The following is a 26454-nucleotide window of genomic DNA, read 5'->3' as shown; positions in this document are numbered from 1 at the left end:
TAAGAAAAACAGCGTTTTATTTGAATACTTAGCATGGGGAACCAGCACGGGATCGGTTAATATTCCAAGGCAGAAAGAGCAAATCCAGCTATTTAGCCAACCTTGGAGCGCCATATACAGTACAGGACAGGAGACCGATCCCATCCCACAAAGCGAGGCCCAGCAACAGATACCACCAAATAAAGAGGAGAAGTTACAGGAGATCAGAAGACTTGGCGCATGCGCGGAGTATGTAACACGTACGTATGATGCAGTGTGGCGGCTTTCAGAAAGGTGCCAGTCTCCATCACACCAGGACAGAGCTGCGCTGGTTATCCTGATTGTTTGCTGAGGCTTAACTACAAATAAATCTACTGTGAGAAACATCCCTGTGTCAGGCTCAAGCTCCTTCAGACACATGTAAATGTAAACGTGCTCACACACGTGTGCGCGCTCACACACACGCTCTTCCGTCGCACAGTAGTCGGTCCGGTGACGAGAGATCAGTTGTGAACTAGAATGAAAAATGAGAAAATTATATTGAAAATGAGGAGAGAGAGGGAGAAAGGGAGAGAGAGAGGGGGGGGAGAGGGAGAGAGGGAGGGAGGGGGGGGGGGGGGGGGGGGAGAGGGAGAGTTATATATCCAAGTCATATTTCTATATAAGCCACGTGCTGCAATTAAGAGTGTTTACAAACCAAGGGGAAACGGCGCTTCAATGAGACTGGTGTAGGGGAGCAGCCCCAGGGTTAGGAAGAAGAGAGGCCCTGTGTGGGGGTTTCCCTGGGAAGGAGAGAGGCCCTGTGTGGGGGTTTCTCTGGGAAGGAGAGAGGCCCTGTGTGGAGGTTTCCCTGGGAAGGAGAGAGGCCCTGTGTGGAGGTTTCCCTGGGAAGGAGAGAGGCCCTGTGTGGAGGTTTCCCTGGGAAGGAGAGAGGCCCTGTGTGGAGGTTTCCCTGGGAAGGAGAGAGGCCCTGTGTGGAGGTTTCCCTGGGAAGGAGAGAGGCCCTGTGTTGAGGTTTCCCTGGGAAGAAGAGAGGCCCAGTGGGGAGGTTTCCCTGGGAAGAAGAGAGGCCCTGTGTTGAGGTTTCCCTGGGAAGAAGAGAGACCCTGTGTGGAGGTTTCCCTGGGAAGGAGAGAGACCCTGTGTGGAGGTTTCCCTGGGAAGGAGAGAGGCCCTGTGTGGAGGTTTCCCTGGGAAGGAGAGAGGCCCTGTGTGGAGGTTTCCCTGGGAAGAAGAGAGGCCCTGTGTGGAGGTTTCCCTGGGAAGGAGAGAGGCCCTGTGTGGAGGTTTCCCTGGGAAGAAGAGAGGCCCTGTGTGGAGGTTTCCCTGGGAAGAAGAGAGGCCCTGTGTGGAGGTTTCCCTGGGAAGGAGAGAGGCCCTGTGTGGAGGTTTCCCTGGGAAGGAGAGAGGCCCTGTGTGGAGGTTTCCCTGGGAAGAAGAGAGGCCCTGTGTGGAGGTTTCCCTGGGAAGGAGAGAGGCCCTGTGTGGAGGTTTCCCTGGGAAGGAGAGAGGCCCTGTGTGGAGGTTTCCCTGGGAAGGAGAGAGGCCCTGTGTGGGGGTTACCCTGGGAAGAAGAGAGGCCCTGTGTGGAGGTTTCCCTGGGAAGGAGAGAGGCCCTGTGTGGAGGTTTCCCTGGGAAGGAGAGAGGCCCTGTGTGGAGGTTTCCCTGGGAAGGAGAGAGGCCCTGTGTGGAGGTTTCCCTGGGAAGAAGAGAGGCCCTGTGTGGAGGTTTCCCTGGGAAGGAGAGAGGCCCTGTGTGGAGGTTTCCCTGGGAAGGAGAGAGGCCCTGTGTGGAGGTTTCCCTGGGAAGGAGAGAGGCCCTGTGTGGGGGTTACCCTGGGAAGAAGAGAGGCCCTGTGTGGAGGTTTCCCTGGGAAGGAGAGAGGCCCTGTGTGGAGGTTTCCCTGGGAAGGAGAGAGGCCCTGTGTGGAGGTTTCCCTGGGAAGAAGAGAGGCCCTGTGTGGAGGTTTCCCTGGGAAGGAGAGAGGCCCTGTGTGGGGGTTTCCCTGGGAAGGAGAGAGACCCTGTGTGGAGGTTTCCCTGGGAAGGAGAGAGGCCCTGTGTGGAGGTTTCCCTGGGAAGGAGAGAGGCCCTGTGTGGAGGTTTCCCTGGGAAGGAGAGAGGCCCTGTGTGGAGGTTTCCCTGGGAAGGAGAGAGGCCCTGTGTGGAGGTTTCCCTGGGAAGGAGAGAGGCCCTGTGTGGGGGTTTCTCTGGGAAGGAGAGAGGCCCTGTGTGGAGGTTTCCCTGGGAAGTAAGACCCTGTGTGGAGGTTTCCCTGGGAAGGAGAGAGGCCCTGTGTGGAGGTTTCCCTGGGAAGGAGAGAGGCCCTGTGTGGAGGTTTCCCTGGGAAGAAGAGAGGCCCTGTGTGGAGGTTTCCCTGGGAAGGAGAGAGGCCCTGTGTGGAGGTTTCCCTGGGAAGGAGAGAGGCCCTGTGTGGAGGTTTCCCTGGGAAGAAGAGAGGCCCTGTGTGGAGGTTTCCCTGGGAAGGAGAGAGGCCCTGTGTGGGGGTTTCCCTGGGAAGGAGAGAGACCCTGTGTGGAGGTTTCCCTGGGAAGGAGAGAGGCCCTGTGTGGAGGTTTCCCTGGGAAGGAGAGAGGCCCTGTGTGGAGGTTTCCCTGGGAAGAAGAGAGGCCCTGTGTGGAGGTTTCCCTGGGAAGAAGAGAGGCCCTGTGTGGAGGTTTCCCTGGGAAGGAGAGAGGCCCTGTGTGGAGGTTTCCCTGGGAAGAAGAGAGGCCCTGTGTGGAGGTTTCCCTGGGAAGAAGAGAGGCCCTGTGTGGAGGTTTCCCTGGGAAGGAGAGAGGCCCTGTGTGGAGGTTTCCCTGGGAAGGAGAGAGGCCCTGTGTGGAGGTTTCCCTGGGAAGAAGAGAGGCCCTGTGTGGAGGTTTCCCTGGGAAGGAGAGAGGCCCTGTGTGGAGGTTTCCCTGGGAAGGAGAGAGGCCCTGTGTGGAGGTTTCCCTGGGAAGGAGAGAGGCCCTGTGTGGGGGTTACCCTGGGAAGAAGAGAGGCCCTGTGTGGAGGTTTCCCTGGGAAGGAGAGAGGCCCTGTGTGGAGGTTTCCCTGGGAAGGAGAGAGGCCCTGTGTGGAGGTTTCCCTGGGAAGAAGAGAGGCCCTGTGTGGAGGTTTCCCTGGGAAGGAGAGAGGCCCTGTGTGGGGGTTTCCCTGGGAAGGAGAGAGACCCTGTGTGGAGGTTTCCCTGGGAAGGAGAGAGGCCCTGTGTGGAGGTTTCCCTGGGAAGGAGAGAGGCCCTGTGTGGAGGTTTCCCTGGGAAGGAGAGAGGCCCTGTGTGGAGGTTTCCCTGGGAAGGAGAGAGGCCCTGTGTGGAGGTTTCCCTGGGAAGGAGAGAGGCCCTGTGTGGGGGTTTCTCTGGGAAGGAGAGAGGCCCTGTGTGGAGGTTTCCCTGGGAAGTAAGACCCTGTGTGGAGGTTTCCCTGGGAAGGAGAGAGGCCCTGTGTGGAGGTTTCCCTGGGAAGGAGAGAGGCCCTGTGTGGAGGTTTCCCTGGGAAGAAGAGAGGCCCTGTGTGGAGGTTTCCCTGGGAAGGAGAGAGGCCCTGTGTGGAGGTTTCCCTGGGAAGGAGAGAGGCCCTGTGTGGAGGTTTCCCTGGGAAGAAGAGAGGCCCTGTGTGGAGGTTTCCCTGGGAAGGAGAGAGGCCCTGTGTGGGGGTTTCCCTGGGAAGGAGAGAGACCCTGTGTGGAGGTTTCCCTGGGAAGGAGAGAGGCCCTGTGTGGAGGTTTCCCTGGGAAGGAGAGAGGCCCTGTGTGGAGGTTTCCCTGGGAAGGAGAGAGGCCCTGTGTGGAGGTTTCCCTGGGAAGGAGAGAGGCCCTGTGTGGAGGTTTCCCTGGGAAGGAGAGAGGCCCTGTGTGGAGGTTTCCCTGGGAAGGAGAGAGGCCCTGTGTAGAGGTTTCCCTGGGAAGAAGAGAGGCCCTGTGTGGAGGTTTCCCTGGGAAGAAGAGAGGCCCTGTGTGGAGGTTTCCCTGGGAAGAAGAGAGGCCCTGTGTGGAGGTTTCCCTGGGAAGGAGAGAGACCCTGTGTGGGGGTTTCCCTGGGAAGGAGAGAGGCCCCGTGTGGAGGTTTCCCTGGGAAGAAGAGAGGCCCTGTGTAGAGGTTTCCCTGGGAAGGAGAGAGACCCTGTGTGGGGGTTTCCCTGGGAAGAAGAGAGGCCCTGTGTGGAGGTTTCCCTGGGAAGAAGAGAGGCCCTGTGTGGAGGTTTCCCTGGGAAGAAGAGAGGCCCTGTGTGGAGGTTTCCCTGGGAAGAAGAGAGGCCCTGTGTGGAGGTTTCCCTGGGAAGGAGAGAGGCCCCGTGTGGAGGTTTCCCTGGGAAGAAGAGAGGCCCTGTGTAGAGGTTTCCCTGGGAAGGAGAGAGGCCCTGTGTGGAGGTTTCCCTGGGAAGGAGAGAGGCCCTGTGTGGAGGTTTCCCTGGGAAGAAGAGAGGCCCTGTGTGGAGGTTTCCCTGGGAAGGAGAGAGGCCCTGTGTGGAGGTTTCCCTGGGAAGGAGAGAGGCCCTGTGTGGAGGTTTCCCTGGGAAGGAGAGAGGCCCTGTGTGGGGGTTACCCTGGGAAGAAGAGAGGCCCTGTGTGGAGGTTTCCCTGGGAAGGAGAGAGGCCCTGTGTGGAGGTTTCCCTGGGAAGGAGAGAGGCCCTGTGTGGAGGTTTCCCTGGGAAGAAGAGAGGCCCTGTGTGGAGGTTTCCCTGGGAAGGAGAGAGGCCCTGTGTGGAGGTTTCCCTGGGAAGGAGAGAGACCCTGTGTGGAGGTTTCCCTGGGAAGGAGAGAGGCCCTGTGTGGAGGTTTCCCTGGGAAGGAGAGAGGCCCTGTGTGGAGGTTTCCCTGGGAAGGAGAGAGGCCCTGTGTGGAGGTTTCCCTGGGAAGGAGAGAGGCCCTGTGTGGAGGTTTCCCTGGGAAGGAGAGAGGCCCTGTGTGGGGGTTTCTCTGGGAAGGAGAGAGGCCCTGTGTGGAGGTTTCCCTGGGAAGTAAGACCCTGTGTGGAGGTTTCCCTGGGAAGGAGAGAGGCCCTGTGTGGAGGTTTCCCTGGGAAGGAGAGAGGCCCTGTGTGGAGGTTTCCCTGGGAAGAAGAGAGGCCCTGTGTGGAGGTTTCCCTGGGAAGGAGAGAGGCCCTGTGTGGAGGTTTCCCTGGGAAGGAGAGAGGCCCTGTGTGGAGGTTTCCCTGGGAAGAAGAGAGGCCCTGTGTGGAGGTTTCCCTGGGAAGGAGAGAGGCCCTGTGTGGGGGTTTCCCTGGGAAGGAGAGAGACCCTGTGTGGAGGTTTCCCTGGGAAGGAGAGAGGCCCTGTGTGGAGGTTTCCCTGGGAAGGAGAGAGGCCCTGTGTGGAGGTTTCCCTGGGAAGAAGAGAGGCCCTGTGTGGAGGTTTCCCTGGGAAGAAGAGAGGCCCTGTGTGGAGGTTTCCCTGGGAAGGAGAGAGGCCCTGTGTGGAGGTTTCCCTGGGAAGAAGAGAGGCCCTGTGTGGAGGTTTCCCTGGGAAGAAGAGAGGCCCTGTGTGGAGGTTTCCCTGGGAAGGAGAGAGGCCCTGTGTGGAGGTTTCCCTGGGAAGGAGAGAGGCCCTGTGTGGAGGTTTCCCTGGGAAGAAGAGAGGCCCTGTGTGGAGGTTTCCCTGGGAAGGAGAGAGGCCCTGTGTGGAGGTTTCCCTGGGAAGGAGAGAGGCCCTGTGTGGAGGTTTCCCTGGGAAGGAGAGAGGCCCTGTGTGGGGGTTACCCTGGGAAGAAGAGAGGCCCTGTGTGGAGGTTTCCCTGGGAAGGAGAGAGGCCCTGTGTGGAGGTTTCCCTGGGAAGGAGAGAGGCCCTGTGTGGAGGTTTCCCTGGGAAGAAGAGAGGCCCTGTGTGGAGGTTTCCCTGGGAAGGAGAGAGGCCCTGTGTGGGGGTTTCCCTGGGAAGGAGAGAGACCCTGTGTGGAGGTTTCCCTGGGAAGGAGAGAGGCCCTGTGTGGAGGTTTCCCTGGGAAGGAGAGAGGCCCTGTGTGGAGGTTTCCCTGGGAAGGAGAGAGGCCCTGTGTGGAGGTTTCCCTGGGAAGGAGAGAGGCCCTGTGTGGAGGTTTCCCTGGGAAGGAGAGAGGCCCTGTGTGGGGGTTTCTCTGGGAAGGAGAGAGGCCCTGTGTGGAGGTTTCCCTGGGAAGTAAGACCCTGTGTGGAGGTTTCCCTGGGAAGGAGAGAGGCCCTGTGTGGAGGTTTCCCTGGGAAGGAGAGAGGCCCTGTGTGGAGGTTTCCCTGGGAAGAAGAGAGGCCCTGTGTGGAGGTTTCCCTGGGAAGGAGAGAGGCCCTGTGTGGAGGTTTCCCTGGGAAGGAGAGAGGCCCTGTGTGGAGGTTTCCCTGGGAAGAAGAGAGGCCCTGTGTGGAGGTTTCCCTGGGAAGGAGAGAGGCCCTGTGTGGGGGTTTCCCTGGGAAGGAGAGAGACCCTGTGTGGAGGTTTCCCTGGGAAGGAGAGAGGCCCTGTGTGGAGGTTTCCCTGGGAAGGAGAGAGGCCCTGTGTGGAGGTTTCCCTGGGAAGGAGAGAGGCCCTGTGTGGAGGTTTCCCTGGGAAGGAGAGAGGCCCTGTGTGGAGGTTTCCCTGGGAAGGAGAGAGGCCCTGTGTGGAGGTTTCCCTGGGAAGGAGAGAGGCCCTGTGTAGAGGTTTCCCTGGGAAGAAGAGAGGCCCTGTGTGGAGGTTTCCCTGGGAAGAAGAGAGGCCCTGTGTGGAGGTTTCCCTGGGAAGAAGAGAGGCCCTGTGTGGAGGTTTCCCTGGGAAGGAGAGAGACCCTGTGTGGGGGTTTCCCTGGGAAGGAGAGAGGCCCCGTGTGGAGGTTTCCCTGGGAAGAAGAGAGGCCCTGTGTAGAGGTTTCCCTGGGAAGGAGAGAGACCCTGTGTGGGGGTTTCCCTGGGAAGAAGAGAGGCCCTGTGTGGAGGTTTCCCTGGGAAGAAGAGAGGCCCTGTGTGGAGGTTTCCCTGGGAAGAAGAGAGGCCCTGTGTGGAGGTTTCCCTGGGAAGAAGAGAGGCCCTGTGTGGAGGTTTCCCTGGGAAGGAGAGAGGCCCCGTGTGGAGGTTTCCCTGGGAAGAAGAGAGGCCCTGTGTAGAGGTTTCCCTGGGAAGGAGAGAGGCCCTGTGTGGAGGTTTCCCTGGGAAGGAGAGAGGCCCTGTGTGGAGGTTTCCCTGGGAAGGAAGACCCTGTGTGGAGGTTTCCCTGGGAAGGAGAGAGGCCCTGTGTGGAGGTTTCCCTGGGAAGAAGAGAGGCCCAGTGGGGAGGTTTCCCTGGGAAGAAGAGAGGCCCTGTGTGGAGGTTTCCCTGGGAAGGAGAGAGGCCCTGTGTGGAGGTTTCCCTGGGAAGGAGAGAGGCCCTGTGTGGGGGTTACCCTGGGAAGGAGAGAGGCCCTGTGTGGAGGTTTCCCTGGGAAGAAGAGAGGCCCTGTGTGGAGGTTTCCCTGGGAAGAAGAGAGGCCCTGTGTGGAGGTTTCCCTGGGAAGAAGAGAGGCCCTGTGTTGAGGTTTCCCTGGGAAGGAGAGAGGCCCTGTGTGGAGGTTTCCCTGGGAAGAAGAGAGGCCCTGTGTGGAGGTTTCCCTGGGAAGGAGAGAGGCCCTGTGTGGAGGTTTCCCTGGGAAGTAAGACCCTGTGTGGGGGTTTCTCTGGGAAGGAGAGAGGCCCTGTGTGGAGGTTTCCCTGGGAAGGAGAGAGGCCCTGTGTGGAGGTTTCCCTGGGAAGGAGAGAGGCCCTGTGTGGAGGTTTCCCTGGGAAGGAAGACCCTGTGTGGAGGTTTCCCTGGGAAGGAGAGAGGCCCTGTGTGGAGGTTTCCCTGGGAAGAAGAGAGGCCCAGTGGGGAGGTTTCCCTGGGAAGAAGAGAGGCCCTGTGTGGAGGTTTCCCTGGGAAGGAGAGAGGCCCTGTGTGGAGGTTTCCCTGGGAAGGAGAGAGGCCCTGTGTGGGGGTTACCCTGGGAAGGAGAGAGGCCCTGTGTGGAGGTTTCCCTGGGAAGAAGAGAGGCCCTGTGTGGAGGTTTCCCTGGGAAGAAGAGAGGCCCTGTGTGGAGGTTTCCCTGGGAAGAAGAGAGGCCCTGTGTTGAGGTTTCCCTGGGAAGGAGAGAGGCCCTGTGTGGAGGTTTCCCTGGGAAGGAGAGAGGCCCTGTGTGGAAGTTTCCCTGGGAAGAAGAGAGGCCCTGTGTGGAGGTTTCCCTGGGAAGAAGAGAGGCCCTGTGTGGAGGTTTCCCTGGGAAGAAGAGAGGCCCTGTGTGGAGGTTTCCCTGGGAAGAAGAGAGGCCCTGTGTGGAGGTTTCCCTGGGAAGAAGAGAGGCTCTGTGTGGGGGTTTCCCTGGGAAGAAGAGAGGCCCTGTGTTGAGGTTTCACTGGGAAGGAGAGAGGCCCTGTGTGGGGGTTTCCCTGGGAAGTAAGACCCTGTGTGGAGGTTTCCCTGGGAAGGAGAGAGGCCCTGTGTGGAGGTTTCCCTGGGAAGAAGAGAGGCCCTGTGTTGAGGTTTCACTGGGAAGGAGAGAGACCCTGTGTGGGGGTTTCCCTGGGAAGTAAGACCCTGTGTGGAGGTTTCCCTGGGAAGAAGAGAGGCCCTGTGTTGAGGTTTCCCTGGGAAGGAGAGAGACCCTGTGTGGGGGTTTCCCTGGGAAGAAGAGAGGCCCTGTGTGGGGGTTTCCCTGGGAAGAAGAGAGGCCCTGTGTGGGGGTTTCCCTGGGAAGTAAGACCCTGTGTGGAGGTTTCCCTGGGAAGGAAGACCCTGTGTGGAGGTTTCCCTGGGAAGGAAGACCCTGTGTGGAGGTTTCCCTGGGAAGGAAGACCCTGTGTGGAGGTTTCCCTGGGAAGGAAGACCCTGTGTGGAGGTTTCCCTGGGAAGGAAGACCCGGTGTGGAGGTTTCCCTGGGAAGGAAGACATACCCGCCCACACACACTGCTTCCCACACGGGGTTGTGCAGCACTTATTATTCCTAGGGCAGTCCTGGTCTGTTTTGCACGCTGGGGTCTTGGGTTTCACTGGGCAGCTCCCCGCAGGCCTCGGACACTGACCGGCTCTCTCTGCAGGACACACGGCGAGGAACAGACACTCAGAAACGGTCACTATGTACAGCTAGGAAACTGACCTTATAGCTACTCTATCTCTCCCATATACACCTCCCTATAGCAACTCTATATGTCCCCTTATGCCATTTACTTTTGAGAAAGTCCCTTGAGGCCTAAATGTCAACTATTGGCTAATACATTTCCTAGAGACAATAGGGGAGCCCCTGCTACGGCCACAATATTGGTAATAGTGAGCGGTGCTGTTGGGAAATAACGAGTATATAACTGAGAGAAAAAGAACCCAACGGAACCCAAGAATATGTTTTAATTCCTACACAAATCACCAGAGGGTGAGCTTGAGTGCTACAGCTGGGTTCTTTTTCTCTCAGTTAGAATACATTTTCTATGCAGAAATCGCCAGTGCTCAGGAGTGCGCAGTTTGTTCCTGTCACACGTGATATTGGGAGGACCCAGCAGAGATTCCGGAACAAGGAGCACCAGTATTTATATCATTTCTTTCCCTTGGGGAGTGCAGCATTACCCTACAAACCCTATACCAACTCACCATATACCCTCTCTATACCTACTCACTATCTTCCATATACACCTCCCTATACCAACTCACCATATAACCCTCTCTATACCTACTCACTATCTTCCATATACACCTCCCTATACCAACTCACCATATACCCTCTCTATACCTACTCACTATCTTCCATATACACCTCCCTATACCAACTCACCATATACCCTCTCTATACCTACTCACTATCTTCCATATACACCTCCCTATACCAACTCACCATATACCCTCTCTATACCTACTCACTATCTTCCATATACACCTCCCTATACCAACTCACCATATACCCTCTCTATACCTACTCACTATCTTCCATATACACCTCCCTATACCAACTCACCATATAACCTCTCTATACCTACTCACTATCTCTCCCATATACCCTCTCTATACCTACTCACTACCTTCCATATACACCTCCCTATACCTACTCACTGTCTCTCCCATATACCCTCTCTATACCTACTCACTACCTTCCATATACACCTCCCTATACCTACTCACTGTCTCTCCCATATACCCTCTCTATACCTACTCACTGTCTCTCCCATATACCCTCTCTAAACCTACTCACTATCTCTCCCATATACCCTCTCTATACCTACTCACTACCTTCCATATACACCTCCCTATACCAACTCACCATATAACCTCTCTATACCTACTCACTATCTTCCATATACACCTCCCTATACCTACTCACTATCTCTCCCATATACACCTCCCTATACCTACTCACCATATAACCTCACTATACCTACTCACTATCTTCCATATACACCTCCCTATACCTTCTCACTATCTCTCCCATATACACCTCCCTATACCTACTCACTATCTCTCCCATATACACCGCCCTATACCTACTCACTATTTCTCCCATATACCCTCTCTATACCTACTCACTATTTCTCCCATATACCCTCTCTATACCTACTCACTATCTCTGCCATATACCCTCCCTATACCTACTCTCTATCTCTCCCATATACTCTCTCTATACCTACTCACTATCTCTCCCATATACCCTCTCTATACCTACTCACTATCTTCCATATACACCTCCCTATACCTACTCACTATCTCTCCCATATACCCTCTCTATACCTACTCACTATCTCTCCCATATACCCTCTCTATACCTACTAACTATCTCTGCCATATACCCTCCCTATACCTACTCTCTATCTCTCCCATATACCCTCTCTATACCTACTCACTATCTCCATATACACCTCCTTATACCTACTCACTATCTCTCCCATATACCCTCTCTATACCTACTCACTATCTCTCCCATATACCCTCCCTATACCTACTCACTATCTCTCCCATATACCCACTCTATACCTACTCACTATCTCTCCAATATACCCTCTCTATACCTACTCACTATCTCTCCCATATACCCTCTCTATACCTACTCACTATCTCTCCCATATACACCTGCCTAAACCTACTCACTACAGTATCTCACATAAACCCCTCTCTATACCAACTCATCTCACATATACCCCTCCCTATACCTACTTATTATATCTCCCATATACCCCTCCATATACATAGTCACTATATCTCCTATATACCCCTCCCTATCTCGAATACCCCTCCCTATACCAACTCACTATCTCACCCATATACACTTCCCTATACCTATTCACTATATCTCCCATATACCCTTCCTATACCTTCTCGCTATCTCACATATACACCTCCCTCTACCAACTCACTATCTCTCATACACCACTCCCTATACCTACTCACTATATTTCCCATATACCCTCCCTATATCACACATATAGCCCTCCATATACTTACGCACTATATCTAACATATACCCCTCCTTATACCTACTCATTATATCTCCCATATATCCCTCCCTATACCTCATCACTAAATCTCCCATATACCCCTCCCTATACCTACTCACTATATCTCCTCATATTACCCCATATAACCCGATCCCAATAACTCCTCCAATTACCCCATATAACCGCTCCCTATAACTCCTCCCATTACCCCATATAACCGCTCCCTATAACTCCTCCTATTACCCCATATAACCGCTCCCTATAACTCCTATTACCCCATATAACCTCTCCCTATAACTCCTCCTATTACCCCATATAACTCCTCCTATTACCCCATATAACCTCTCCCTATAACTCCTCCTATTACCCCATATAACTCCTCCTATTGCCCCATATAACCGCTCCCTATAACTCCTCCTATTGCCCCATATAACCGCTCCCTATAACTCCTCCTATTGCCCCATATAACCGCTCCCTATAACTCCTCCTATTACCCCATATAACCGCTCCCTATAACTCCTCCTATTACCCATATACCGCTCCCAATAACTCCTCCTATTACCCCATATAAGCGCTCCCTATAACTCCTCCTATTACCCCATATAACCTCTCCCTATAACTCCTCCTATTACCCCATATAACTCCTCCTATTACCCCATATAACCGCTCCCTATAACTCCTCCTATTACCCAATATAACCGCTCCCTATAACTCCTATTGCCCCATATAACCGCTCCCTATAATTCCTATTGCCCCATATAACCCCTCCCTATAACTCCTCCTATTACCCCATATAACCGCTCCCTATAACTCCTCCTATTGCCCCATATAACCCCTCCCTATAACTCCTATTACCCCATATCCGCTCCCTATAACTCCTCCTATTACCCCATATAACCGCTCCCTATAACTCCTCCTATTACCCCATATAACCTCTCCCTATAACGCCTCCTATTACCCCATATAACCATTTACTATAACTCCTCCTATTACCCCATATAACCGCTCCCTATAACGCCTCCTATTACCCCATATAACCATTTACTATAACTCCTCCTATTACCCCATATAACCGCTCCCTATAACTCCTCCTATTACTCCATATAAGCGCTCCCTATAACTCCTCCTATTACCCCATATAACCGCTCCCTATAACTCCTCCTATTACCCCATATAACCTCTCCCTATAACTCCTCCTATTACCCCATATAACCGCTCCCTATAACTCCTATTACCCCATATAACTGCTCCCTATAACTCCTCCTATTACCCCATATAACCGCTCCTTATATCTCCTCCTATTACCCCATATAACTGCTCCCTATAACTCCTCCTATTACCCCATATAACCGCTCCCTATAACTCCTATTACCCCATATAACCGCTCCCTATAACTCCTATTACCCCATATAACTGCTCCCTATAACTCCTCCTATTACCCCATATAACCGCTCCCTATAACTCCTCCTATTACCCCATATAACCGCTCCCTATAACTCCTCCTATTACCCCATATAACCACTTCCTATAACTCCTCCTATTACCCCATATAACCGCTCCCTATAACTCCTCCTAGTACTCCATATAAGCGCTCCCTATAACTCCTCCTATTACCCCATATAACCGCTCCCTATAACTCCTCCTATTACCCCATATAACCACTTCCTATAACTCCTCCTATTACCCCATATAACCACTTCCTATAACTCCTCCTATTACCCCATATAACTGCTCCCTATAACTCCTCCTATTACCCCATATAACCGCTCCCTATAACTCCTCCTATTACCCCATATAACCTCTCCCTATAACTCCTCCTATTACCCCATATAACTCCTCCTATTACCCCATATAACCGCTCCCTATAACTCCTCCTATTACCCCATATAACCGCTCCCTATAACTCCTATTGCCCCATATAACCGCTCCCTATAATTCCTATTGCCCCATATAACCCCTCCCTATAACTCCTCCTATTACCCCATATCCGCTCCCTATAACTCCTCCTATTACCCCATATAACCGCTCCCTATAACTCCTCCTATTACCCCATATAACCTCTCCCTATAACGCCTCCTATTACCCCATATAACCATTTACTATAACTCCTCCTATTACCCCATATAACCGCTCCCTATAACGCCTCCTATTACCCCATATAACCATTTACTATAACTCCTCCTATTACCCCATATAACCGCTCCCTATAACTCCTCCTATTACCCCATATAACCGCTCCCTATAACTCCTCCTATTACCCCATATAACCTATCCCTATAACTCCTCCTATTACCCCATATAACCGCTCCCTATAACTCCTATTACCCCATATCCGCTCCCTATAACTCCTCCTATTACCCCATATAACCGCTCCCTATAACTCCTCCTATTACCCCATATAACCTCTCCCTATAACGCCTCCTATTACCACATATAACCATTTACTATAACTCCTCCTATTACCCCATATAACCGCTCCCTATAACGCCTCCTATTACCCCATATAACCATTTACTATAACTCCTCCTATTACCCCATATAACCGCTCCCTATAACTCCTCCTATTACCCCATATAACCGCTCCCTATAACTCCTCCTATTACCCCATATAACCGCTCCCTATAACTCCTCCTATTACCCCATATAACCCCTCCCTATAACTCCTCCTATTACCCCATATAACCCCTCCCTATAACTCCTCCTATTACCCCATATAACCTCTCCCTATAACTCCTCCTATTACCCCATATAACTGCTCCCTATAACTCCTCCTATTACCCCATATAACCCCTCCCTATAACTCCTCCTATTACCCCATATAACCGCTCCCTATAACTCCTCCTATTACCCCATATAACCCCTCCCTATAACTCCTCCTATTACCCCATATAACCCCTCCCTATAACTCCTCCTATTACCCCATATAACCTCTCCCTATAACTCCTCCTATTACCCCATATAACCGCTCCCTATAACTCCTCCTATTACCCCATATAACCCCTCCCTATAACTCCTCCTATTACCCCATATAACCCCTCCCTATAACTCCTCCTATTACCCCATATAACCTCTCCCTATAACTCCTCCTATTACCCCATATAACTGCTCCCTATAACTCCTCCTATTACCCCATATAACCCCTCCCTATAACTCCTCCTATTACCCCATATAACCTCTCCCTATAACTCCTCCTATTACCCCATATAACCGCTCCCTATAACTCCTCCTATTACCCCATATAACCCCTCCCTATAACTCCTCCTATTACCCCATATAACCGCTCCCTATAACTCCTCCTATTACCCCATATAACCCCTCCCTATAACTCCTCCTATTACCCCATATAACCGCTCCCTATATCTCCTCCTATTACCCCATATAACCGCTCCCTATAACTCCTCCTATTACTCCATATAAGCGCTCCCTATAACTCCTTCTATTACCCCATATAACCGCTCCCTATAACTCCTCCTATTACCCCATATAACCGCTCCCTATAACTCCTCCTATTACCCCATATAACCGCTCCCTATAACTCCTCCTATTACCCCATATAACCCCTCCCTATAACTCCTCCTATTACCCCATATAACCCCTCCCTATAACTCCTCCTATTACCCCATATAACCTCTCCCTATAACTCCTCCTATTACCCCATATAACTGCTCCCTATAACTCCTCCTATTACCCTATATAACCCCTCCCTATAACTCCTCCTATTACCCCATATAACCGCTCCCTATAACTCCTCCTATTACCCCATATAACCCCTCCCTATAACTCCTCCTATTACCCCATATAACCCCTCCCTATAACTCCTCCTATTACCCCATATAACCTCTCCCTATAACTCCTCCTATTACCCCATATAACCGTTCCCTATAACTCCTCCTATTACCCCATATAACCCCTCCCTATAACTCCTCCTATTACCCCATATAACCCCTCCCTATAACTCCTCCTATTACCCCATATAACCCCTCCCTATAACTCCTCCTATTACCCCATATAACCTCTCCCTATAACTCCTCCTATTACCCCATATAACTGCTCCCTATAACTCCTCCTATTACCCCATATAACCGCTCCCTATAACTCCTCCTATTACCCCATATAACCCCTCCCTATAACTCCTCCTATTACCCCATATAACCCCTCCCTATAACTCCTCCTATTACCCCATATAACCCCTCCCTATAACTCCTCCTATTACCCCATATAACCTCTCCCTATAACTCCTCCTATTACCCCATATAACTGCTCCCTATAACTCCTCCTATTACCCCATATAACCCCTCCCTATAACTCCTCCTATTACCCCATATAACCTCTCCCTATAACTCCTCCTATTACCCCATATAACCGCTCCCTATAACTCCTCCTATTACCCCATATAACCCCTCCCTATAACGCCTCCTATTACCCCATATAACCGCTCCCTATATCTCCTCCTATTACCCCATATAACCGCTCCCTATAACTCCTCCTATTACCCCATATAACTGCTCCCTATAACTCCTCCTATTACCCCATATAACCCCTCCCTATAACTCCTCCTATTACCCCATATAACCTCTCCCTATAACTCCTCCTATTACCCCATATAACCGCTCCCTATAACTCCTCCTATTACCCCATATAACCGCTCCCTATAACTCCTCCTATTACCCCATATAACCCCTCCCTATAACTCCTCCTATTACCCCATATAACCGCTCCCTATAACTCCTCCTATTACCCCATATAACTGCTCCCTATAACTCCTCCTATTACCCCATATAACCGCTCCCTATAACTCCTCCTATTACCCCATATAACCGCTCCCTATAACTCCTCCTATTACCCCATATAACTGCTCCCTATAACTCCTCCTATTACCCCATATAACCGCTCCCTATAACTCCTCCTATTACCCCATATAACTGCTCCCTATAACTCCTCCTATTACCCCATATAACCGCTCCCTATAACTCCTCCTATTACCCCATATAACCCCTCCCTATAACTCCTCCTATTACCCCATATAACCCCTCCCTATAACTCCTCCTATTACCCCATATAACCGCTCCCTATAACTCCTCCTATTACCCCATATAACCCCTCCCTATAACTCCTCCTATTACCCCATATAACCCCTCCCTATAACTCCTCCTATTACCCCATATAACCGCTCCCTATAACTCCTCCTATTGCCCCATATAACCGCTCCCTATAACTCCTCCTATTACCCCATATAACCCCTCCCTATAACTCCTCCTATTACCCCATATAACCTCTCCCTATAACTCCTCCTATTACCCCATATAACTGCTCCCTATAACTCCTCCTATTACCCCATATAACCGCTCCCTATAACTCCTCCTATTACCCCATATAACCGCTCCCTATAACTCCTCCTATTACCCCATATAACCGCTCCCTATAACTCCTCCTATTACCCCATATAATCGCTCCCTATAACTCCTCCTATTACCCCATATAACCGCTCCCTATAACTCCTCCTATTACCCCATATAACCGCTCCCTATAACTCCTCCTATTGCCCCATATAACCTCTCCCTATAACTCCTCCTATTACCCCATATAATCGCTCCCTATAACTCCTCCTATTACCCCATATAATCGCTCCCTATAACTCCTCCTATTACCCCATATAACCGCTCCCTATAACTCCTCCTATTACCCCATATAATCGCTCCCTATAACTCCTCCTATTACCCCATATAACCGCTCCCTATAACTCCTCCTATTGCCCCATATAACCTCTCCCTATAACTCCTCCTATTACCCCATATAATCGCTCCCTATAACTCCTCCTATTGCCCCATATAACCTCTCCCTATAACTCCTCCTATTACCCCATATAATCGCTCCCTATAACTCCTCCTATTACCCCATATAATCGCTCCCTATAACTCCTCCTATTACCCCATATAACCGCTCCCTATATCTCCTCCTATTACCCCATATAACCGCTCCCTATAACTCCTCCTATTGCCCCATATAACCTCTCCCTATAACTCCTCCTATTACCCCATATAACCGCTCCCTATAACTCCTCCTATTACCCCATATAATCGCTCCCTATAACTCCTCCTATTACCCCATATAACCGCTCCCTATAACTCCTCCTATTGCCCCATATAACCTCTCCCTATAACTCCTCCTATTACCCCATATAACCCCTCCCTATAACTCCTCCTATTACCCCATATAACCTCTCCCTATAACTCCTCCTATTACCCCATATAACCGCTCCCTATAACTCCTCCTATTACCCCATATAACCGCTCCCTATAACTCCTCCTATTACCCCATATAACCGCTCCCTATAACTCCTCCTATTACCCCATATAACCGCTCCCTATAACTCCTCCTATTACCCCATATAATCGCTCCCTATAACTCCTCCTATTACCCCATATAACCGCTCCCTATAACTCCTCCTATTACCCCATATAACCGCTCCCTATAACTCCTCCTATTACCCCATATAACCGCTCCCTATAACGCCTCCTATTACCCCATATAACCTCTCCCTATAACTCCTCCTATTGCCCCATATAACCTCTCCCTATAACTCCTCCTATTACCCCATATAATCGCTCCCTATAACTCCTCCTATTACCCCATATAATCGCTCCCTATAACTCCTCCTATTACCCCATATAACCGCTCCCTATAACTCCTCCTATTACCCCATATAATCGCTCCCTATAACTCCTCCTATTACCCCATATAACCGCTCCCTATAACTCCTCCTATTGCCCCATATAACCTCTCCCTATAACTCCTCCTATTACCCCATATAATCGCTCCCTATAACTCCTCCTATTGCCCCATATAACCTCTCCCTATAACTCCTCCTATTACCCCATATAATCGCTCCCTATAACTCCTCCTATTACCCCATATAATCGCTCCCTATAACTCCTCCTATTACCCCATATAACCGCTCCCTATATCTCCTCCTATTACCCCATATAACCGCTCCCTATAACTCCTCCTATTGCCCCATATAACCTCTCCCTATAACTCCTCCTATTACCCCATATAATCGCTCCCTATAACTCCTCCTATTACCCCATATAACCCCTCCCTATAACTCCTCCTATTACCCCATATAACCACTCTCTATAACTCCTCCTATTACCCCATATAACCGCTCCCTATAACTCCTCCTATTACCCCATATAACCGCTCCCTATAACTCCTCCTATTGCCCCATATAACCTCTCCCTATAACTCCTCCTATTACCCCATATAAGCGCTCCCTATAACTCCTCCTATTACCCCATATAACCTCTCCCTATAACTCCTCCTATTACCCCATATAACTCCTCCTATTACCCCATATAACCGCTCCCTATAACTCCTCCTATTACCCAATATAACCGCTCCCTATAACTCCTATTGCCCCATATAACCGCTCCCTATAATTCCTATTGCCCCATATAACCCCTCCCTATAACTCCTCCTATTACCCCATATAACCGCTCCCTATAACTCCTCCTATTGCCCCATATAACCCCTCCCTATAACTCCTATTACCCCATATCCGCTCCCTATAACTCCTCCTATTACCCCATATAACCGCTCCCTATAACTCCTCCTATTACCCCATATAACCTCTCCCTATAACGCCTCCTATTACCCCATATAACCATTTACTATAACTCCTCCTATTACCCCATATAACCGCTCCCTATAACGCCTCCTATTACCCCATATAACCATTTACTATAACTCCTCCTATTACCCCATATAACCGCTCCCTATAACTCCTCCTATTACTCCATATAAGCGCTCCCTATAACTCCTCCTATTACCCCATATAACCGCTCCCTATAACTCCTCCTATTACCCCATATAACCTCTCCCTATAACTCCTCCTATTACCCCATATAACCGCTCCCTATAACTCCTATTACCCCATATAACTGCTCCCTATAACTCCTCCTATTACCCCATATAACCGCTCCTTATATCTCCTCCTATTACCCCATATAACTGCTCCCTATAACTCCTCCTATTACCCCATATAACCGCTCCCTATAACTCCTATTACCCCATATAACCGCTCCCTATAACTCCTATTACCCCATATAACTGCTCCCTATAACTCCTCCTATTACCCCATATAACCGCTCCCTATAACTCCTCCTATTACCCCATATAACCGCTCCCTATAACTCCTCCTATTACCCCATATAACCACTTCCTATAACTCCTCCTATTACCCCATATAACCGCTCCCTATAACTCCTCCTAGTACTCCATATAAGCGCTCCCTATAACTCCTCCTATTACCCCATATAACCGCTCCCTATAACTCCTCCTATTACCCCATATAACCACTTCCTATAACTCCTCCTATTACCCCATATAACCACTTCCTATAACTCCTCCTATTACCCCATATAACTGCTCCCTATAACTCCTCCTATTACCCCATATAACCGCTCCCTATAACTCCTCCTATTACCCCATATAACCTCTCCCTATAACTCCTCCTATTACCCCATATAACTCCTCCTATTACCCCATATAACCGCTCCCTATAACTCCTCCTATTACCCCATATAACCGCTCCCTATAACTCCTATTGCCCCATATAACCGCTCCCTATAATTCCTATTGCCCCATATAACCCCTCCCTATAACTCCTCCTATTACCCCATATCCGCTCCCTATAACTCCTCCTATTACCCCATATAACCGCTCCCTATAACTCCTCCTATTACCCCATATAACCTCTCCCTATAACGCCTCCTATTACCCCATATAACCATTTACTATAACTCCTCCTATTACCCCATATAACCGCTCCCTATAACGCCTCCTATTACCCCATATAACCATTTACTATAACTCCTCCTATTACCCCATATAACCGCTCCCTATAACTCCTCCTATTACTCCATATAACCGCTCCCTATAACTCCTCCTATTACCCCATATAACCGCTCCCTATAACTCCTCCTATTACCCCATATAACCTATCCCTATAACTCCTCCTATTACCCCATATAACCGCTCCCTATAACTCCTATTACCCCATATCCGCTCCCTATAACTCCTCCTATTACCCCATATAACCGCTCCCTATAACTCCTCCTATTACCCCATATAACCTCTCCCTATAACTCCTCCTATTACCCCATATAACCTCTCCCTATAACTCCTCCTATTACCACATATAACCATTTACTATAACTCCTCCTATTACCCCATATAACCGCTCCCTATAACGCCTCCTATTACCCCATATAACCATTTACTATAACTCCTCCTATTACCCCATATAACCGCTCCCTATAACTCCTCCTATTACTCCATATAAGCGCTCCCTATAACTCCTCCTATTACCCCATATAACCTCTCCCTATAACGCCTCCTATTACCACATATAACCATTTACTATAACTCCTCCTATTACCCCATATAACCGCTCCCTATAACGCCTCCTATTACCCCATATAACCATTTACTATAACTCCTCCTATTACCCCATATAACCGCTCCCTATAACTCCTCCTATTACTCCATATAACCGCTCCCTATAACTCCTCCTATTACCCCATATAACCGCTCCCTATAACTCCTATTACCCCATATCCGCTCCCTATAACTCCTCCTATTACCCCATATAACCCCTCCCTATAACTCCTCCTATTACCCCATATAACCCCTCCCTATAACTCCTCCTATTACCCCATATAACCCCTCCCTATAACTCCTCCTATTACCCCATATAACCTCTCCCTATAACTCCTCCTATTACCCCATATAACCCCCCCTATAACTCCTCCTATTACCCCATATAACCGCTCCCTATAACTCCTCCTATTACCCCATATAACCTCTCCCTATAACTCCTCCTATTACCCCATATAACCGCTCCCTATAACTCCTCCTATTACCCCATATAACCCCTCCCTATAACTCCTCCTATTACCCCATATAACCCCTCCCTATAACTCCTCCTATTACCCCATATAACCTCTCCCTATAACTCCTCCTATTACCCCATATAACCGCTCCCTATAACTCCTCCTATTACCCCATATAACCGCTCCCTATATCTCCTCCTATTACCCCATATAACCGCTCCCTATAACTCCTCCTATTACCCCATATAACCGCTCCCTATAACTCCTCCTATTACCCCATATAACCTCTCCCTATAACTCCTCCTATTACCCCATATAACCGCTCCCTATAACTCCTCCTATTACCCCATATAACCCCTCCCTATAACTCCTCCTATTACCCCATATAACCGCTCCCTATAACTCCTCCTATTACCCCATATAACCGCTCCCTATAACTCCTCCTATTACCCCATATAACCGCTCCCTATATCTCCTCCTATTACCCCATATAACCGCTCCCTATAACTCCTCCTATTACCCCATATAACCGCTCCCTATAACTCCTCCTATTACCCCATATAACCCCTCCCTATAACTCCTCCTATTACCCCATATAACCGCTCCCTATATCTCCTCCTATTACCCCATATAACCGCTCCCTATAACTCCTCCTATTACCCCATATAACCTCTCCCTATAACTCCTCCTATTACCCCATATAACCGCTCCCTATAACTCCTCCTATTACCCCATATAACCGCTCCCTATAACTCCTCCTATTACCCCATATAACCTCTCCCTATAACTCCTCCTATTACCCCATATAACCGCTCCCTATAACTCCTCCTATTACCCCATATAACCCCTCCCTATAACTCCTCCTATTACCCCATATAACCACTCCCTATAACTCCTCCTATTACCCCATATAACCCCTCCCTATAACTCCTCCTATTACCCCATATAACCGCTCCCTATAACTCCTCCTATTACCCCATATAACCCCTCCCTATAACTCCTCCTATTACCCCATATAACCGCTCCCTATAACTCCTCCTATTACCCCATATAACCTCTCCCTATAACTCCTCCTATTACCCCATATAACCGCTCCCTATAACTCCTCCTATTACCCCATATAACCTCTCCCTATAACTCCTCCTATTACCCCATATAACCGCTCCCTATAACTCCTCCTATTACCCCATATAACCTCTCCCTATAACTCCTCCTATTACCCCATATAACCCCTCCCTATAACTCCTCCTATTACCCCATATAACCTCTCCCTATAACTCCTCCTATTACCCCATATAACCGCTCCCTATAACTCCTCCTATTACCCCATATAACCGCTCCCTATATCTCCTCCTATTACCCCATATAACCGCTCCCTATAACTCCTCCTATTACCCCATATAACCGCTCCCTATAACTCCTCCTATTACCCCATATAACCTCTCCCTATAACTCCTCCTATTACCCCATATAACCGCTCCCTATAACTCCTCCTATTACCCCATATAACCCCTCCCTATAACTCCTCCTATTACCCCATATAACCGCTCCCTATAACTCCTCCTATTACCCCATATAACCGCTCCCTATAACTCCTCCTATTACCCCATATAACCGCTCCCTATATCTCCTCCTATTACCCCATATAACCGCTCCCTATAACTCCTCCTATTACCCCATATAACCGCTCCCTATAACTCCTCCTATTACCCCATATAACCCCTCCCTATAACTCCTCCTATTACCCCATATAACCGCTCCCTATATCTCCTCCTATTACCCCATATAACCGCTCCCTATAACTCCTCCTATTACCCCATATAACCTCTCCCTATAACTCCTCCTATTACCCCATATAACCGCTCCCTATAACTCCTCCTATTACCCCATATAACCGCTCCCTATAACTCCTCCTATTACCCCATATAACCTCTCCCTATAACTCCTCCTATTACCCCATATAACCGCTCCCTATAACTCCTCCTATTACCCCATATAACCCCTCCCTATAACTCCTCCTATTACCCCATATAACCACTCCCTATAACTCCTCCTATTACCCCATATAACCCCTCCCTATAACTCCTCCTATTACCCCATATAACCACTCCCTATAACTCCTCCTATTACCCCATATAACCCCTCCCTATAACTCCTCCTATTACCCCATATAACCACTCCCTATAACTCCTCCTATTACCCCATATAACCTCTCCCTATAACTCCTCCTATTACCCCATATAACCCCTCCCTATAACTACTCCTATTACCCCATATAACCGCTCCCTATAACTCCTCCTATTACCCCATATAACCTCTCCCTATAACTCCTCCTATTACCCCATATAACCGCTCCCTATAACTCCTCCTATTACCCCATATAACCTCTCCCTATAACTCCTCCTATTACCCCATATAACCCCTCCCTATAACTCCTCCTATTACCCCATATAACCGCTCCCTATAACTCCTCCTATTACCCCATATAACCGCTCCCTATAACTCCTCCTATTACCCCATATAACCTCTCCCTATAACTCCTCCTATTACCCCATATAACCGCTCCCTATAACTCCTCCTATTACCCCATATAACCCCTCCCTATAACTCCTCCTATTACCCCATATAACCGCTCCCTATAACTCCTCCTATTACCCCATATAACCGCTCCCTATAACTCCTCCTATTACCCCATATAACCGCTCCCTATATCTCCTCCTATTACCCCATATAACCGCTCCCTATAACTCCTCCTATTACCCCATATAACCGCTCCCTATAACTCCTCCTATTACCCCATATAACCCCTCCCTATAACTCCTCCTATTACCCCATATAACCGCTCCCTATATCTCCTCCTATTACCCCATATAACCGCTCCCTATAACTCCTCCTATTACCCCATATAACCTCTCCCTATAACTCCTCCTATTACCCCATATAACCGCTCCCTATAACTCCTCCTATTACCCCATATAACCGCTCCCTATAACTCCTCCTATTACCCCATATAACCTCTCCCTATAACTCCTCCTATTACCCCATATAACCGCTCCCTATAACTCCTCCTATTACCCCATATAACCCCTCCCTATAACTCCTCCTATTACCCCATATAACCACTCCCTATAACTCCTCCTATTACCCCATATAACCCCTCCCTATAACTCCTCCTATTACCCCATATAACCACTCCCTATAACTCCTCCTATTACCCCATATAACCGCTCCCTATAACTCCTCCTATTACCCCATATAACCCCTCCCTATAACTCCTCCTATTACCCCATATAACCGCTCCCTATAACTCCTCCTATTACCCCATATAACCGCTCCCTATAACTCCTCCTATTACCCCATATAACCGCTCCCTATATCTCCTCCTATTACCCCATATAACCGCTCCCTATAACTCCTCCTATTACCCCATATAACCGCTCCCTATAACTCCTCCTATTACCCCATATAACCCCTCCCTATAACTCCTCCTATTACCCCATATAACCGCTCCCTATATCTCCTCCTATTACCCCATATAACCGCTCCCTATAACTCCTCCTATTACCCCATATAACCTCTCCCTATAACTCCTCCTATTACCCCATATAACCGCTCCCTATAACTCCTCCTATTACCCCATATAACCGCTCCCTATAACTCCTCCTATTACCCCATATAACCTCTCCCTATAACTCCTCCTATTACCCCATATAACCGCTCCCTATAACTCCTCCTATTACCCCATATAACCCCTCCCTATAACTCCTCCTATTACCCCATATAACCACTCCCTATAACTCCTCCTATTACCCCATATAACCCCTCCCTATAACTCCTCCTATTACCCCATATAACCACTCCCTATAACTCCTCCTATTACCCCATATAACCCCTCCCTATAACTCCTCCTATTACCCCATATAACCACTCCCTATAACTCCTCCTATTACCCCATATAACCTCTCCCTATAACTCCTCCTATTACCCCATATAACCCCTCCCTATAACTCCTCCTATTACCCCATATAACCTCTCCCTATAACTCCTCCTATTACCCCATATAATCACTCCCTATAACTCCTCCTATTACCCCATATAACCGCTCCCTATAACTCCTCCTATTACCCCATATAACCGCTCCCTATAACTCCTCCTATTACCCCATATAACCGCTCCCTATAACTCCTCCTATTACCCCATATAACCCCCCCTATAACTCCCCATGCGGTGGGATTACCTTGCAGGGGTTTCTCACACTGGGACCGGCACGGGTCTTCACAGCATTTCTCATTGTTGGGACAGTCGGTGTCAGAACCACACAGCGGACGCGCCGGTCGGATACATGGCGATGTCGGCTCATTCGCACAGAACCCTGTCTTCTCTGGGACAGGGAGACAGAGGGGGAAGAGTGAGCAGGGGAGAGTGAGCAGGGGAGAGTGAGCAGGGGAGGTGAGGGGGGAGAGTGAGCAGGGGAGGTGAGGGGGGAGAGTGAGCAGGGGAGGTGAGGGGGAAGAGTGAGCAGGGGAGAGTGAGCAGGGGAGGTGAGGGGGGAGAGTGAGCAGGGGAGGTGAGGGGGGAGAGTGAGCAGGGGAGGTGAGGGGGGAGAGTGAGCAGGGGAGGTGAGGGGGGAGAGTGAGCAGGGGAGAGTGAGCAGGGGAGGTGAGGGGGGAGAGTGAGCAGGGGAGGTGAGGGGGGAGAGTGAGCAGGGGAGGTGAGGGGGGAGAGTGAGCAGGGGAGGTGAGGGGGGGAGAGTGAGCAGGGGAGAGTGAGCAGGGGAGGTGAGGGGGGAGAGTGAGCAGGGGAGGTGAGGGGGGAGAGTGAGCAGGGGAGGTGAGGGGGGAGAGTGAGCAGGGGAGGTGAGGGGGGGAGTGAGCAGGGGAGGTGAGGGGGGAGAGTGAGCAGGGGAGGTGAGGGGGGAGACTGAGCAGGGGAGGTGAGGGGGGAGAGTGAGCAGGGGAGGTGAGGGGGGAGAGTGAGCAGGGGAGGTGAGGGGGAAGAGTGAGCAGGGGAGAGTGAGCAGGGGAGAGTGAGCAGGGGAGGTGAGGGGGGAGAGTGAGCAGGGGAGGTGAGGGGGGAGAGTGAGCAGGGGAGGTGAGGGGGAAGAGTGAGCAGGGGAGAGTGAGCAGGGGAGGTGAGGGGGGAGAGTGAGCAGGGGAGGTGAGGGGGGAGAGTGAGCAGGGGAGGTGAGGGGGGAGAGTGAGCAGGGGAGGTGAGG

At 50.2% G+C, this 26454-nt stretch overlaps 1 protein-coding gene across 1 annotated transcript in view; it reads right to left on the bottom strand.

The window, feature by feature from the left end:
* Window positions 1-26454, bottom strand: part of LOC142466603 (uncharacterized) — a 49133-nt gene continuing 22679 nt past the window's right edge. The window contains exons 4-6 of the mRNA XM_075571808.1: window positions 25477-25620; window positions 8827-8964; window positions 1-493 (exon numbers count right to left, since the gene is read on the bottom strand). Coding sequence (XP_075427923.1) covers window positions 483-493; window positions 8827-8964; window positions 25477-25620 — 293 coding nt within the window. The 3' untranslated portion in view covers window positions 1-482. The remainder of the gene's footprint in view (window positions 494-8826; window positions 8965-25476; window positions 25621-26454) is intronic.

This window comes from Ascaphus truei, chromosome 15, assembly GCF_040206685.1.
Source record: "Ascaphus truei isolate aAscTru1 chromosome 15, aAscTru1.hap1, whole genome shotgun sequence".
Lineage (NCBI taxonomy): Eukaryota > Metazoa > Chordata > Amphibia > Anura > Ascaphidae > Ascaphus > Ascaphus truei.
Note: the sequence above shows the minus strand (reverse complement) of the source record. Positions and strands in the feature narration are given on the sequence as shown.